General features: G+C 35.6%; 3 protein-coding genes across 6 annotated transcripts; 1 reads left to right on the top strand and 2 right to left on the bottom strand.

Moving 5' to 3' along the window:
• On the top strand, positions 1 to 1684 carry LOC120249523 (CBL-interacting serine/threonine-protein kinase 11-like). The gene has a single exon (XM_039258057.1). It carries the CDS (start codon positions 272 to 274, stop codon positions 1607 to 1609), a length of 1338 nt encoding a protein of 445 aa, XP_039113991.1. The 5' UTR covers positions 1 to 271; the 3' UTR covers positions 1610 to 1684.
• A 1738-nt stretch (positions 1685 to 3422) lies between these two features.
• LOC120249522 lies at positions 3423 to 11444 on the bottom strand. Of its 4 annotated transcripts, none has more exons than XR_005532848.1 (15): positions 11284 to 11444; positions 11034 to 11198; positions 10855 to 10959; positions 10641 to 10742; positions 10486 to 10554; positions 10317 to 10413; positions 10133 to 10235; positions 9118 to 9328; positions 8069 to 8182; positions 6783 to 6914; positions 5528 to 5608; positions 5247 to 5363; positions 4357 to 4425; positions 4122 to 4223; positions 3423 to 3638 (listed from the first exon to the last, which is right to left on the bottom strand). XR_005532848.1 is itself a non-coding variant. In XM_039258056.1 (14 exons), exons 1-14 carry the CDS (start codon positions 11383 to 11385, stop codon positions 4221 to 4223), a joined length of 1470 nt encoding a protein of 489 aa, XP_039113990.1. In that variant the 5' UTR covers positions 11386 to 11444; the 3' UTR covers positions 4118 to 4220. The 4 variants fall into 4 exon arrangements, 2 of the variants coding, with proteins under 2 accessions (XP_039113990.1, XP_039113989.1); XR_005532847.1 differs by having other exon boundaries at positions 4315 to 4425; positions 11284 to 11443; XM_039258056.1 differs by lacking the exon at positions 3423 to 3638 and having other exon boundaries at positions 4118 to 4223.
• Positions 11445 to 12384: 940 nt separating this feature from the next.
• Positions 12385 to 16626, bottom strand: LOC120249524 (prosaposin-like). The gene is made up of 6 exons (XM_039258058.1): positions 16398 to 16626; positions 14780 to 14878; positions 13732 to 13925; positions 13403 to 13600; positions 13062 to 13121; positions 12385 to 12772 (listed from the first exon to the last, which is right to left on the bottom strand). The coding sequence occupies exons 2-6, from the start codon at positions 14871 to 14873 to the stop codon at positions 12611 to 12613; spliced, it is 708 nt and encodes a 235-aa protein (XP_039113992.1). The 5' UTR covers positions 14874 to 14878; positions 16398 to 16626; the 3' UTR covers positions 12385 to 12610.
• Positions 16627 to 17052: the final 426 nt, after the last annotated feature.

Below are 17052 nucleotides of genomic sequence, written 5' to 3'. Positions count from 1 at the left end.
ATTTCACTAATAATGAATATATAAATATTAAAAGTTATTATTTTTTTTTTTTTAAAAAAAGGAAGAAACAAAGAGGCCCTTTGAACAATGCCAGCGTGATAACATCCTCTTCCTCCTCCGATGCAAATGCATTGCGCTTCATCATCATCATCATCATCATCATCATCATCATCCTCCACCGTACATTTCGTTGCACCAATTCCAAACAGCACCGCACCAATTCCAAACAGCACCAATTTATCTAACGCCTCTCGGCCCCGCCCGGGCGCCGATGCCGGCCTTGTCGCCCGACCAGCCCGGCGGCGACTCCCGCGCCACCAAGATCCTCTTCGGCCGGTACGAGCTCGGCCGCCTCCTCGGCTGCGGCGCCTTCGCCAAGGTCTACCACGCTCGCAACCTCTCCACCGGCCAGAGCGTCGCCATCAAGGTCATCTCCAAATCCCGCGTCCTCCGATCCGGCCTCACCCTTAATCTCCGCCGTGAGATCCTTGCCCTCCGCCGTCTCCGCCATCCCCATGTCATCCGTCTCCACGAGGTCCTCGCCTCCCGATCTCGCATCTTCTTCATCATGGACCTCGCCCGCGGCGGCGAGCTCTTCACCTTCATCGCCAATTCCCACCGCCTCTCGGAACCCATCGCCCGTCTCCTCTTTCACCAACTCATTTCCGCCCTCTCTTTCTGCCACTCTCGTGGCGTCTTCCACCGCGATCTCAAGCCGGAGAACCTCCTTCTCGCCGATGACTCCACTACCAACCCTTTTCTCAAGATATCCGACTTCGGTCTCTCCGCTTGCCTCGCCCCCTCCACCCCCAATCCTCTTCTCAGCACCGTCTGCGGCACCCCTGCCTACGTTGCCCCTGAGGTCCTCTCCCGCAACCCCTACTCCGGCGCCGCCGTCGATCTCTGGTCATGCGGCGTCATCCTCTTTGTACTCATCGCTGGCTACCTCCCTTTCAACGACCCCAATCTCATGAACCTCTACCGTAAGATCCGCCGCGGCGAGGTCCGATTCCCTCGCTGGGTCTCCCCTGATCTCCGCCGCCTCATCTCCCGTCTCCTAGATATCAATCCTCAGACCCGCTTGACCCTCGACGGCGTCCTCACCGACCCTTGGTTCCGGAAAGACCTCGACGAGCAGAAGCTCATCGCCATGGCCCGATTTCGCCAGGATATCGAGGACAGGATAGCGAAGATCGAGCGGGATGATCCCCGTGATTTGAATGCCTTCGATCTCATCGCCTCGTCGCCTAGTCTTGATCTCTCCGGCCTCTTCGCCGGCAGCCGCGTTGAGAGGGAGAGGTTCGTTGTGCAAGAGGAGGCGGCTGCGGTGCTCGATCGTGTGGAGGCGGTCGGCCGAGGAGAAGGCCTGGTGGTACGCCGGCGAGCTCGAGGCTCCGCCGGCCGCGCCGGCGCCGCCGTGGAGGGCCAAGAAGGGAATTTGGTGGCTTGGGTCGAGGCTCACCGGCTGATGCCGGGGTTGGTGGTGGTCGAGGTTGAGGTCACCTCCGGTGACGATTGGGACTTGCCCGTGGGCCGCTGGACCGGCCGGTTCTGGCGCAAGAGTTTAACCGAACCGGCTACTGAACCGGACCGGTCTGATCCGGATTAAATCCTCATACTTTTTTTTTTTACTCTGTATATATATATCAAATATCAAATCATATATATATATACAAAAATATTTCTCCAAATGTTTTCAATTTACAATCAAACTTTAAAATATTGAGGAAATTAGCAAAGCTTTTATTTATTTTATTTTATTTTTTTGAAATTATTTCTCTAGGGCATGATTTGTTTTGGTGCGTCGTGAGTCGTGACGATGGATGTTGTTGTTCTCTGGAGCAGAGATAGTGAGTGGCCATGGAATCTTTGCTGTCACCGTATCAAATTGCTTATTTTTGTTATATTAAAAGCATTGTGATTCAGGGGCCAAATCGGGCATATTATAAATCACATGGCTGAAACTTAATTAAATTAAAATAAGAAGAAGACATTAGCTCTGAGGAATTTCTTGATAAACAAAACTGGTGACTAAGCACTAAGCAGTAAGAAAAGCGCATAAGCACTGTGGTACGTTTTGGAACTTTGTTCCTTTGCTGAAAAGCGTACACATTTCTCCGTCTTCAATATTGTATTATATTATATATATGCGTATATCTTGGAACATACCTGGAGTGATTTTGTGTCTGTGAATGTTACTGGTGTTTTTTGAAATAAATAAATATATTTATATTTATATTTCCACTTTTTAAAATAAATAAATAGAGTAAAATGAATATTAAGCAATTTTGCAGATCTCTTATCTAAAGAAACAAAAAGAATTGTTTGTTTGATAATATCTAAATTACTTGTTAGTTACGTTTGCTGAGTTTATAGAGATATATAATTATCTTTTAAAATATATAGATGTGAGATTTAGGTAAAAAGAGGTGAGTTTGGTATTCTGGCCTGATCTGTAATAGTTGTTTGTAACAAATTGAACCTAATTATATTCTTAAACGCATGGGATATCCACTCTCTCTCTCTCTCTAGATATATATATATATATACACACACACATAGCTAAAGTCATGGGAATAGTTTATTTGAAATACGATTTTTTTTTTAATTTAAAATTAAAACATTGAATATAAGAAGGTTTGACCATCACATTCATACACACTTAAAGTAGTTGTTTTTGAAATAAAAACAAGATGCAAGAAAAGTTACTCTTTAGTCTTGTATGAGAATTCATCTTGTTTTCATTTTTAATAAAATAAATTAAGTAAACTAATTATTTTATTATTATAATTACCTTTGGTGAAAAATTAAATTGAACAAACAAATAAAAGGCTTTCAATGTTTCCTTTGGCGTGCTCGTGAGATTCCATGACTTGTTTGATAGCAATGTGCTGTGGACCATCCATTTTAATGTCTTACAATCATATTCTTTAACTTAAATTTGTCATTTTCTTTCCTGAATATTCATTTGAATGAAAATATCCATTGGAATAAATCATTTGTCAAAATTTATATATAAAAAAAAAGGGTAATTGAATGATTGAATTAGAAAAAGGAAAAGAATCTTCTTATGTATTTATTAATCCTAAAAAATCTAAGAACACCAACATACTCTTTTCCTTACTCTCAACAGTCATGATAAGGAATAGATTTGCAAGCAAGAGTTTTATCAACGCTTTATATGATAATACTTTGAAAATATTTATTACATATGAGTGCACATTTATCTGAGAGATGGATTTATAAAGATGTCCCAATATGTTGTTAGGAAGGGAAGGACAAAATTAATTTTTCTAGTCACTCTTTTCATTCTATATTCTTTTATACACTAAGTATATCCTATGGCGTGACTTATTTATGTTTTTGCCGTTTGTAATGTAATCCTCTAATTTTATTTTAATGCATTTGTTAGTTTATTCTCAGCAAAATGCTACTGCTTTCTTAATCATCACTTTTAATAAGGTTTTCAAGTGTACCCAATAAACTCTTCAAAGAGACAGCTAACTTGTACCATATATAATTCAATGAAAAGAAGGATAGAAAATGAAAGAGAAAGGCAAAATACACAGGAGCATACCCCAATCAGACATGCATTGCTTTCACCAGCGCCCTTTCATATTTCTGCGCTGTTTTTGTGCCTACATGAAATATTGATTCCTCATTCCAACTTATGGACTAGAATATTTTGAAAATATAGAGCTCTATATAGAAACTATGACACTGAAATCATCACAACAGCACTGATGTAAGCCAGATATGCCACTAACTAAGTTGTGTTCAAATATCATATTTTGAGAAACAATGGCAACCTGCAGATTACTTTGCAAACTAGCAAGTTGTCTTTTTGTTTTTATATTCAGTTCAGGCAGCTGAGAACCACGTTCTATTTGAAACAAAATCTCCCTGTATAGACTAGCTATGCTTCTTAAGAAGTTTGGTGAAATGAGAAAAGGAAATTGCTGTTTCCTCCATGATGCATGTTCTTCTTCAATCTCTTCAGGTGATAGTGATACACTAACAAAGATGAATCTCAAAGAAACAAATGGCAGTTGTCTTCACCATGTAATTAAAGATAAATAAATGGTGTCATCCATTTGTGAGTGTGGAGTAATGTTGAGTACCTAAGTTTACTGGTGAAGACTTCTGATCGAATTATGGTTTACAGTTGACTTCTTTGGAGTTATCACTCAAGCATCTTTGTGTACACTATCATCTTTTAATCACTGCAAAGAGTTTCCAGATATGCATAGAATATCACTAACAAAGTTTAAGAATTATTTCCAAAGTCGCTGTTATGAAAATGGCATAAATTACCTCCATTATCTTTCAGAAAAAATTAAATTGCATTCAATAAACCTGTAGCTTGACAAGATTGGCTTGGCGTCTTCCAAGATGAATTGCTGTGATTATCCACAATAAGCATAACTGCAGTAAAGGCAATATAAAAAGTCAGTTTCAGAAGGTGAGAACCAGAAATTTTCTTGACCTGGTTTTCTTGTCCTACTTTGCAGATCAACTAACAGAAGCAAGACACGATGAAATACAAACCATATAACTGATGGCCGGTTATATTTCCTCCATGGTGAAAACTAATGTAGCTCACGTCAAAATAACATAACTCATTGGAATTTTGTTATTTATAAGAATCATGTTTACTAAACCAGATACATGATTGTATCATAATTGATGCATCTGCAAGTATGCTTGGTGTTATTCATTAGTCAAAAGAGGTACTCTTTATTTCTTTAACCGCATTATTTAAAATTTTTAATGATGTATCAATAATAGGCAGAGTAATCCAGAAGGAACATATTATTGTAAGCAAACATATGGATGAATAACACCATAGATAAGAAAGATATAGACACCGACAACTTCCTTCTATAACGAGCTATCTATCCCGACTGCGTTATATTGGCCTACTATCAGTAACACTATATGAAATATAAGAGGGCTAAGCATAAAATATTACCTTTTCTTTTTGAAATGGAGTGCGATGTAGTAAACAATGTGCAAGAGGAAATTAATTTGATAACTCAGATCTTCAAGTGCAATTGCTAGTGACAAAGTCCCAAGTCACCAAAATCCACTAACTGGGTGATTAAAGTCTTTCATTCGCTAAATTGGCTAAGAGAAAAATAAACTTGGGCAGATTGGAATAAATATATCCCTTGGTTGGTACAGGCATACAGAATTAACCTTTTTCACAAAATAAAGGTAGAGAGGATAGATATTGGAGTACATACTGGTAATGCACATACGGAAACAATGGATGCCCTCTTATTAAGGCTGTTGGATAGCAGTTTATATATCCCAGCTGCCGCTGCATCTCCTAGCCTTTGAACAATAACATCTATGCACACCTGCAATAACGATAGGGAAAACCACATTAATACTATTCATATGTACATATCTTACTTAAAACTATAAGATAGTGCGATTTAAAATTTCATATGACATACTCTCTTATATGTTTGATCTACTTTTGAAACAAAAGGGAAGATTTCACATAGATTCTGCATCTTACCTTCGCCTTGTACTTCTCCTCCTGTGAGACCACTGTGAATAATAGTTCTCTTCCCGGTCTTGTTACAACATATGTAGTCACCTTCAATGCATGAGTTTCAAATAGCAATTATTAGCATGACCTACAACAAATCATCTTATACAATGGGCTGAGACTTTCCTTTGGCAATACCAGGGGAAAAGATTTGACACTTCAAACCAGACAAAGCAAATTAGACTCAACTTTGTTCGAACAGGAAGAAATTGCACAGAAGATTTTTATCACTCAAGTAACAAACAAGTTCTAGTAAGAAATTCTTCTCGATTGTCTTACCTTTCTTCTGTTATGACTTGTATTTGGCCACATAACATTGTTGCCAAGTATCCATAATAATTTAAAGTAACTAGTTCATAAAAACCTAAATGATACCAGAAAAAGAAAGTAACTGTCGACACCCATAACCCATTATACTACTAATCATTCCACAATTAGGGAAAAGTAAAGTGAAAAAGGAGAAAATTGTAGCTGCCTTTTTATACAGAAAGAAGATAATAAATAGGTGGTGGACAAAGCTCAGCATGAGAATAGAACAGTAATACACCAACAAAAATAGACAGGGCGTATGAAAGACAGTTATTAATTAATATTTTTCCCATCACGGTTATTACCACAAATAATTCTTTATAAATCTTTTTTTTTTAATTTCAAAATGTGTCATTTCCTTTACTATTAATATTTTAACAGTAAATAGTTGATCAAATCAATATTCTAAATCAAATTGCCAAAAGAAAACAAAAACCATAATTTATATTAAGGCACCCCAAAATGATCAAGCTCTATGGATAAACCATCAAAATTGTTGTTAATAAATGGTGCAAATGCTTATTATAATTCATTTTGTATTTGTTTGTATTTGAGATTTATCTCTAGTTGGAAATTATCTTTAGTTATAACAGAATAATTTGTGTTTTATTGACAATACAGTAATGAAATAATTTTAAGGTTTTATTCTATTATAATTATGATGAAGTTTATCTTATTTATATGTTATCAATAAATATATCTAAGTAATAAAATTGCACTATATATATATATATACACGGAGGTCATAGGACAAACCAAAAAAACTAACAGATCAAGAGGACTCAGAAATCCAATATGCTACTAATTATGTGGACCACCAAGTGAGGAAAAATTATATAAAAAATTTTATAGCTTAATGCAAGCATAGGTAGCGATAGAGATCATATGGAAGATTATTTCCAGTAAATCAAACCTTTCTAAGGGTCTCAGAGACAGCCACAGCGATCCATGTTGGCCAGATTGCAAGGGCGACCATATTTGAGAAGGCAACAAGAGGTGATGCACAAATAGCAACGGTAACACCAGCAACAGTGAGTATTCGACCCTGCAATATTCATCAAAACACAATATCAGTTGATGAACAAAAATTAAACCAAACAATTAGGAAAAATACTAATCACAAAATGTAAAATATGATAGCTAACATATAATGCAGTAATCATTATCTATATTTTCCCTTCAAGGTTAGCCTCATAAAGGGCAAATACATATAATTAAGTCATAGTCTGTTCTGCATAAGTCAAACAAATCAAGATAAACGCATTGGATTCTAAGTTTCTAATGCTATTGCAGAAAATTTGTACATACTGATTAAAAAACAAAAGCTGATACAGTGTAATAGCCTTTAAAGCAAACATGTAACAATGGCAACATCACTCCAACCAAACAAGAAGTCTCAAATAACTAATTTCAACTTGACAAAAGTTTCTACAGATCACGAGTGTTAGCAAAAAAATGAAGATACACTTCATGCTTCGTATAGACAGTAGGCATTTCAGAGCATTAGGGAAAAGGAACATAAAAAAACACCCACAAAGAAGACAAACAAAATGATACATAAATTCAATCCCAACAAATTATTAAACTTGGCATTCAATTTTATTGATTTTGACTAATATAGTGCATCGAAGAAGAAAAATCAAAATGTATCAAATCAAGGCCAAGGATAAGCCCAAAATGAAATGTTGAATTTTTTATTTTTTTGGTCAAATTCAAGAATATACGGCAAGATATATGAACTACTATTTATGTTGCACCACTAAAACACCAAAATTGGATAAGCTAATGGAAAATACGAAAATTATGCCCTAATGAAACAAAAATGGATTCAATGCAATAATTAAAATTTGGAAAACTAATAAGATTGACCTTTAAAAGAAATTCCTGACCAAGACATAACCAATGATTTAAAGACTAGTTTTTATTAAAGAAATTCCTTTAGCAAATAATTTACTAATCACAAAAGATAGTACCATCTCAATGTCAAGTATAGCAGAACTGAAGACAACATTTCATCATGAAATACATTTCATAAAAATTGGTTATCATTGGACATGGTATAGATCTAATAGGACTCCGAAATGTTGTGAAAGAACCATTAGTTTCAATTATACTGAGTACAACTATTAGTTTCAATTATACTGAGTACAACTATTAGTTTCAATTATAATGAGAACAGTTTGAATAACAGTAACACACCGTTAAAGTAAGTTGTCCAGCAAGGATAAAGACAGCAGTAAAGCTGTTTATCAAGGCAAACAATCTTCTTCTGATAACAGGATCAGATACAGTAGTTGCAATGATTGTCACTTTCTGTGGATAACAACAGTTAGGAAGTGGGTGTTAAAGCATTCATTAGAAATGAGATAGTATAAATACTCAAAAAGGCAAGATGATACAAAAATATGAATATCATAATCAGGTTACAATTTCTTCAACTACCAATAATTAGGGTTAAATTTATATTTCAACTAATAGTCTTAATATCAACATGTAACACATTAAATCAATACTATTCCTTGAAATGAACATGAGCATTTGGATTGAATGACGAAAGTTTAAATGAAATAAACGAGTAGTCTATGTCTTTCTTTCCAACGCACCCCATCCTATCTCAGTAAAGTCTGAAACTCCGATCCAAAGCAGAGCCTAGTTCAAGCTGCAATTTTAATATTAGAGGGTAGCAGATTCATAGAAGAGGATCTGAGCATGCATGTTAGAAGATGCACTCAAACAATGTTGGTCAAAATTATATAGTGCTCGAGTATTTATAGAGGGCAAGATCCTTGTTAAAGACTTATGAAAAAGAAATTTTCAGATGTTTGAATATTTTGATACTATCTACATAGGACAATATTCCTCAAGTTTGCACACTGATGATACTACTCTTTTATTTGATATTATCATTAGCACAACAAAAGTATCCACAGATGTCAAGTTAACTGAATTTTGTCCACTATTGGACACTGCAGTTTTCTATATCTTATATGGTGCAGTTTCACGTCATGTGATGGTTGAGGGAATGATTATGATGGTGTTGAAAATTCAGCATCAATGATTTGGCTAGGAAAAGGGTAGAAATGATAGCAGATAATTCGGTTTAACAAAACCATAGCATCACCACATCCAATCCTGTGAAAAAGCATTTTGGTGATTGTGCATTTACAGTTGCTTCCAGAAATGAGATCTGGAAGAGATACAAATGAGAATAGTAATAAAGAGATGTAATGTTTAGGAGAATTCAGTACCTGAAAATAAAAGAAAGAAGATACAACTGCACTCAGCCAAAGAAATAGTGATACAAACAAGAGGTACGTTGATGAGATTATCAGCCATAGCCCTTCTAACATGATGAACATCGGAGCATTCGATGCCTGTGTGGTTGATTTAGAAGACTGCTCTACAAGGCCAGACCTTGTCTTATCATCTGCTTCATCATGTTGATCTTGATTATCATCTCTTAAGAAAAATAAGTCATGTGGGAGCGCATTGAGCCATCAGAAGGATCAGATGTAAACAAAAATTACAGCTACTCTGATATAACTTAAACTGCAGTTTACCGATAAACAATAAAACAAAGAACAAGCCAGTTACAACTAATTTTCTGAAAGAACATAAGGAAACTTGAGCATCAATGATATAATTTTCAAAAGTTGAAAATGACAATTTATTGGTGTTCCATGTGTGGGCATCTCACAAACAATAGAGATAAAAGGTAAGGTAAACTATACTAATCATAAACAGGATAAAGACTGCTTTATACAATCTCAAAATATCCAAACTTTATGCAACTTAGAACCAATCTAGATGTTTCCCACAAAATACTATAGTCCTCATCAATTAGAACCATGATAGAAAAAGATTGCTGCATTAATTTGTTTGACATCACATTGATGTGAACTATTAATCACTTCCGCCGTCATATCTGATTCCCACTAAAAACTGGTCTAACTTTACAACAAGATGTCAGTATGAGCATTGTTCCTTGGATCATATAACTCATCACTTAGGAACATGCTGTTGAATCATACATCAAAACAAACAAATAGTAACTCTGATGAATAGCACTAGAACGATTTGTTATCCAAACCACTTATCCTTAGTTTTTTTTAAGACCTGCAATCCTCAATCCTGTTCACAATCATACTTCAATGAGCAGGGTCTACATTATCACAATTTGACTCCAAATAAAGATACAACAACCAATATCCAGTTACAGCTACTACGCACTAAGTAATATTAAGAAGACCAGAGGTTCCATACCTCATAGGAGATAATTCTTTATCATCATTGGAAGCATCATGATCGATACCTTTTGCTGATTGTGCCGCGAGCTCCATTAAAAGAGCAGAAAAGAGTAGTAGAACTGAGAATTGGAGACAGCACAGTCAATTTCCTATCAACATTAAAGAATCTGGCAATGATATTACAAAGCAAACATGCATACATGGTCCAAGCCAAGCCATTCCTGCAGCAAAGAGTGAGCCGAAGAGCTGTCCAAGGGTTGCACCAGCACCAACAAACCCAAACAATCTTGAACCTGACTGAACACTAAGATGACTATGTTTAATTAAATTTATTTAAATATTTTAATCGCAATTAAAAGGCATGACTACCTCATTGTCCATAACATCAATCACTCTAGCCCAAGTTGAAGAAATTGTCACAAGATTAAGCAAGGCAACCTACAACAGAAAGATCCAATTTTTTCATACAATTTGAGCTCAAAGAAAAACAATTATCTTAAAATCAAGATGTGTAAGAACATTACCCACAAGAACAAGCCTATCCTTACTAAAATATAAAACCACCCATGGCTACCCCAGCCTAATGAATAAGGGCCATCTCGAGCATCATCTTCATGTGCCCCCTCCTAAACAAAGGATAGATGAGACACCGAGTCCTAACCATCAAAAACAAACAGATATACTAATACGAATGAATCCAAGTATGGATAAACCCCACCAAGGATGCCAAATAATTACCTTTGGAACAGCAGAAGAAGGAGAATTCCCGGCCGAGGAAGCATACCAGAGAACAAAGAATAAAACAAGGGATAAACTAAAGAATCTGTGAATATAGACCAAAGCCTGCGGAAGCAACACAGAATGTGAAAATCAAGACAACAAGAAGACGAAGAACAACCCTCAGGTGATGGTGTTACCTTGGATTTAGATAGATTGGGCAGGGAGAAGACGAGGGTGGAGATTGGGGCGGCGACAAGGGTGAGGAGGAGGGAGCCGACGAAGAGGCCTGGCAAATTGGACAAGCCCAGAGAGATAGCACCATCGTCACGCAGAGGCAAGATCACGAAGTACGCGCTGAGGATCTGTAAACACATGAACTGTTCTCAATCCGATCGAGAGAGGGAGGGAGTGGAGAGGAGAGGAGAGGAGGAGCGAAGGTGTGCATACGAAGAAGAAGCAGGAGGAGGAGCGGACGAGGGCGGGGATCTCGTGCGGGTGGACGGTGACGACGGCGGAGACGATGGCTTCGATTCGAGATCGCAAGGCCATTGTGAAGGAGCTCGAGAAAAGAGGAGAGTAAGGCGGGCAGGTATACGAATTGCTCTGCTTTGCCCCCAAAAAATGGAAATTAATTACATAATTAATTGTATTGATTATTCCAACAGTTTTCCTGCAAATAATATTTTTACATGTAAATAAATAAGGTAGAATACCTATTTAGTCCTCTAATATAGTTAATCTGTTCTTTTGATCTTTTTACTATAATTTGTCCTTAAAAAATCCCTGTATTTTAATTTTTAAGAAATATAAATTCTCATAAGAAATTTCTAAAGATAAATTACATTAGAGAAATTAACTTATATTTCTTAAAAATTAAAATACAAAATGATAGATTGACTATATTAGATGGATTAAATAAGATATTCTACCAAATAAATAATTATAAGCACATGGAGAAGAGTTTGGTTATGAGCCCGCATCTATAACTTGTGATTTTTTATCACTAATGTTTTCAATAAGTTTTGAGCTCAAAAATTTTAAATATCTCATACTCATATTTCACGAAGGGTCAAATACTACTTAAGTCATGAATCTTTTAATCATTATCGGTATTTCCTAAAGAAACTTCTTCGTGATTTGTCACAATTATTTAAAAAAATAAAATAAAATAAAATAAAAATCACTAATGGAGGGTGTTTGGATGGCATGACTAGAGATTTTTTTCATAAAGAAAAACAATGAGACAGGGCAAAACAATGCAAGTTTTTATTAAGCAAGGTCCAAAACATTAGTAGTTCCATAAAGGATGATAGTGCATTTGTACAAATGCAAACATGTATCTCATGTTATCACGCAAGTTCAAGGGATACTGAAGCATCTCCTGATTTACAATGCTGACAAGACAGGCGAACATATAATCATCTTGCTGCTATTTTGATGCACACTTGCTTTTATGTGATTTTCACAATGCAAGAGAAACATACACATTACTTGAACAATGTTGTCTTGCTGATAAGATACTAGGATGTCTCTCAAGCAAAACCCAACAGAATAATATAAATATATTTCTCAATATAAATTGCTCAATATAATGGCTTTACAGTTTACACATTAAGTTCAACAATTAACAACACTGCTTATTCTAATAGCAGTACATGATAGACGATAAATTCATAATTAATAATTACAATCACTAATGGGAAGTGGTGATTGTTTAGAAGCAATGCATTTCAGAGCTCTCACATCCCGAGCCAGAATACTATACTTCATTGCTTTAAGCATCAGTCAATGATGCTTCAGTAATTTGTGCTGATCCAATAGATTCAGTTTTAGATGAAGTGCAGGAGAGGACTATGGAACAGACATCATTCGTCTCGAAGAATTTTTCACCACTGGCAAGAATCAAAGGGCCATACTCAAAGACCAGCCTTTTGCACTGTTCAGAAAAAATTGAGATACAAATCAAACCAAAGAGCCAGTAACAGGGGAAAAAAAGTTCAATATTTGGGTGAAACAAGGACAAGACTTGCTATCAAACTCTGAAACTATCCAAGTGAAATGGAAGAAATTCATCAAATCAATCCAACTTGGAAGTTAGGTGCAGTTTCAATAAGAATAAAATTTGATTTGCAAGGTAAACAATATGAAGTCCAGTTGATCAGTACGTTTTTAGATGGTTGTGTGGTTAATTTTCCCCTAATAAATAGGTAAGGCAGAGGCCATACCTCTTGTGCATAATTTTCCGCCTTGCTGCATTGGTTGAGAAGAATCTCAATTATCTCAAACTGAGTGAATTTAGGAAAAGGTAAACAATATGTCAGTGTCAAATGGTACTAACAGCATCACAAGTGCAAAAAAAGGTTATGTATAAAAATCAGTAGATCAAATTCTTCAGACAGGAATTACAATTTCTTTATGACCATTACTATGTACAAACAAAGAAACACAAATGTGAGGTCTTTTGCAACCATAATTTCCTAGTTTTATTTAACTGCCACTGATTGAATAAATTAAAATACAATGTTAAGAAAAAAAACTCCAAATTGGTCAATGTGAGACTTAATACCTGAGTATCTGGATCTTTTAATTTGGTAATTATTTCAAGAACAACTTGATGGCAAAGCCTGCAGATATTGTTGTCACTCCTATGGAGAGAAAAATATTTTGCCCCGCAAAGAGACAATTTTTGGCAGAAGTTCTCAGGTTGTATTGTAGAAATCTCAAGGAAGAAAACAGATGCATAATAGTCTACCAATCCAATACACTGCCAAGAAAAGGTTTGGAATTAAAACACATGCTCGGAATATATATATATATATATATATATGTTCTATGTAGAAAAGAACTTCCAAAGGATGGTTGAACAGCAGCTTCAATTTACTAAGTATGAATTACCTGCTCCTCAAGCGACCGCAACTGAGAACATGCTTTATGAAGGATGGATATTATATCCATCTGGGTCTTGTTTTCACCAAGAACACTCAAAGCCTCTGCTGTATACTCTTCACAAATTGTGCACAATTGGTTATTCTTTTCAACAACCTCATGGATCTTCTCCTCTCCTATGTTCTTGTATTCGATTGGAACACCTGAAACCATAGAAAAGCATTTACAGTTTACATGATCTAGGATGTAAAGAGAAAACTTGCATAAATAATCAGGCCTTATAACCTTCCTTTGTGGGGGAAAAGAAACAAATCATGAAGTATAAGCCTGTCTCCAACCAACCAAACATGATTTTAAGAAGCTAACAGGCACATCAATGCTAATAAGCAGCACCCAATTCACTTGATTCAAGCTTCTAGATACTATCAATTATCTAAGGTTGGGCTCATTATCGAAATATGCATCCATCTTGCCCTAAGCCAACTCAAGACATATTTCCTTTCTCAAATGTGTTTCAAACTGATCTTCTATCAACACACACACGCACACACTCCCCAGCATCAAAGCATCTTCATCTTATCTTAACAACAGCCAATGTGTTTCAATTGCTTTAAGGCCTATGAAAATGGATTTATTCTGATGCATCTTTATTCATAAGTTTTAAGTTTTAAGGTCACTATAACTGCGTCTTTATTTTTCATCAACAATTTTATAATTCATAAAATTAATCTGATGTAACTTTCAAGTTTCAACTTTTACAAAACATGAGGCAGAAAATTACACATTGGCCTTAAATTTGGCTTAAGGAAACAGATGGATACACCAATTGCAAAAAAATTCACTTATAATCCAGGATGTGCTCACAGAGTTTAACACAAGAACATAGAGAAGATCAAGTTAGTAATAAAATATGTTGCATTATTTTTTAGTGATGCATAAACTAGGGCAAACTTACTTTCTGTCACTCACTACCCCTTTCTATGATCAAACTGAAATATGACAATAACAAGATAAAAAGGGAGAAAATGATACTTATACATTTGTAGAGATTCAATACCTGTTATATCAGATGCAGATAAATCCTTAGCACCTGAGCTGATCCAGCTGATGGACAGCACAAATAGAGCTAGAAGTACAATTTTCAGACCCATGATGCCTGGTACCAAATTTCACAAATAATTTAAGCACTCGTATAAGGTTACTTAGAGAAAGTTATACAAGTCAGAGGAGCCATTAGAAACATATAAAAAATGAAATATATACATATAATCATGAGCTATATTAAGGGAAGTGATAAAATTTGGTTTTACTATCAGTTAGCCAAAAGCTTTACATTCCAAAGTTACATGTAATAGCTAATGTCTATTTATATTAAGTGCTAAGGCCTTCAAACTTATATACTTTCCAACTGAGCAAAGCTATCATATTTACAGCGCATTGCTCCTCACAGAAACTTCTCGTGCTGTTAAATTAACTTCAGATGGTTCCACATTTATATTCAAACCCAACGATCTATACCTTCCATCCAGTTTCAGTCAAATTAATGATGCCTGTGTTATGAAGGTTATTATTCTAAGGTGCCTGCAGTCCGACCTAATTATAATGACCAAGATTGAAGTTGGAACATGGATAAACAAATACTCATAAACAGAACCGCATCTGTTGCTCTATTAATTGTTTTAATATGCAAAAGGCCTGGAATTTGACTAGGAAAGATCTGCTTTGGATGTTCATGCTTATTTCCACCTTTTTGTAAGAACAACTATGATAACCTAAACAAATTACATGGCCTTGTTTCACTCAAGTAGCATTATATTGAACAAGGAGATTTGTCTCTATAGTTTGCTATGCAACCTTTAGGTATAAGAGTTATCGAGTTTCCATGTCAAGGGAGCACTTACCTATAATCTACTGGCTTCACAAAAATCGCACGACCATATTCACATAATTCTTTCCATAAGAAGTACATAGAATTTGTTCCTACTTATATTGCAAATGAAAGAACACTATAGTCACCAGAAAGCAATGATAGCCTTGAAAGCTGAAACAGAATTTTCTCCTTTTCTCCTTAGTGTTGACTAAGGCTTGGTAAAATTTTAATGCAACAACAAGAATTATTCAGAAATAAGCAGAATGAAGTCATTGAACAAATAATAACAATATTAATAATTATAATGAAACAATCTACATGACTAGTTCCTCTACATGACTAGTTCCTCTACAAATAACAATATTATCCATGAATTTTAAAAATTTTCCTTTTTTCTTAATTAGGTATTTAATGTCTCACTATTCACCAGAATCAACATGACTAGTTCCTCTACAAAAATGCATGATACTTAGCCCCAATTCTAACTAGGTATATGATTGTGCAAAGCGGATGAACTAAATAATCCCGCATCAAACAGGGAAACAAAGATGGTGGACGGTATGAGACTGACCAAAACAAACAATTCCTCACATGGAGTTAGGCCGTGCACACGAAATTCCAGTACAAACATAAGTCTGCAACACCTAATAGCTAATAACATTGAACAACCAAAAATTCTTCTCAGTGTAGCAAAGATTGCATCTTGAGACTATCTCAGCACACAAACTGTCTCTTCTATCTAAAAAAAAAAAAAAATCTTTCTTGGATTTATAATCAAAACCTAATGCATCAATTAAAGAAGTACCTTGCACAATTATACAAAAGAACAAGAGGGGCAACAGAAGAAAGCCAACAATCAGAGCTAAAACTATCAAAAAAAAAAAAATCAGAACAAGAAAGAGATTTCCTTTCCCCTTTTTCTCAACAACAATACCAAAATCTAAATCCTTCAATTCAATCACCAGCAGATAAACTGAACAGAAACAATAGATTGAATCAAAATGAAAAGCAAAAGCTAAAAAATCAATCAAAATAAAAACGAAAAAGGGAAGATTACCTGAAGATAGGGCTCAGTTGGGATGAACTGGAGTTGTCGGTGTCTTCTCAAGTTGAGAATGGTTCCAAATAATCCAAGAGTTGGGAACGACAATTGAAGAAGATAAGGGCGCAATAGTCTGAAAGCACGGTCGTGGTCGAAAGAGACCAAAATGCATTAAATAAGTTTGAACTAAACGCCAAGACAAGTATTTTGTTGGGTCACGTTTTGAAAATGTTCCATTTTATTTTATTATCTAAAATTACCCATATATATATTCTTGTAAAATTTCTCTCTTTGAACCTTTGATATCTATAATTTATGGCTTGCTCAAAATGATAGAATTTTTAATGCTAAAATTCTGCCTTCACACTGCATTATTCTGAGTATTAATCGCATGCTTTTCTTGTGGTTCTGCAGGACT

Source organism: Dioscorea cayenensis, chromosome 19 (genome assembly GCF_009730915.1).
Source record: "Dioscorea cayenensis subsp. rotundata cultivar TDr96_F1 chromosome 19, TDr96_F1_v2_PseudoChromosome.rev07_lg8_w22 25.fasta, whole genome shotgun sequence".
Taxonomy (NCBI): domain Eukaryota; kingdom Viridiplantae; phylum Streptophyta; class Magnoliopsida; order Dioscoreales; family Dioscoreaceae; genus Dioscorea; species Dioscorea cayenensis.
The sequence above is the reverse complement of the archived record's forward strand: the minus strand, read 5'-3'. Positions and strand labels throughout refer to the sequence as shown.

Bases quoted from the DNA above. Each gene is read 5' to 3' on its own strand.
- LOC120249523 (XM_039258057.1), top strand. From the start codon at position 272: ATGCCGGCCTTGTCGCCCGACCAGCCCGGCGGCGACTCCCGCGCCACC.
- LOC120249522 (XM_039258055.1), bottom strand. From the start codon at position 11,385: ATGGCCTTGCGATCTCGAATCGAAGCCATCGTCTCCGCCGTCGTCACC. The intron at 9,329-10,132 runs GTATGGAACCTC...ATTTTTCTTAAG, and splicing joins AAAGAATTATCTCCTATGAG to AGATGATAATCAAGATCAAC. The intron at 4,426-5,246 runs GTATGTACTCCA...CCTTTACTGCAG, and splicing joins TTTCCGTATGTGCATTACCA to TTATGCTTATTGTGGATAAT.
- LOC120249524 (XM_039258058.1), bottom strand. From the start codon at position 14,873: ATGGGTCTGAAAATTGTACTTCTAGCTCTATTTGTGCTGTCCATCAGC. The intron at 13,926-14,779 runs GTATTGAATCTC...CTATGGTTTCAG, and splicing joins ATCTGCATCTGATATAACAG to GTGTTCCAATCGAATACAAG. The intron at 13,601-13,731 runs GTAATTCATACT...TTTTCTTGGCAG, and splicing joins TGCGGTCGCTTGAGGAGCAG to TGTATTGGATTGGTAGACTA.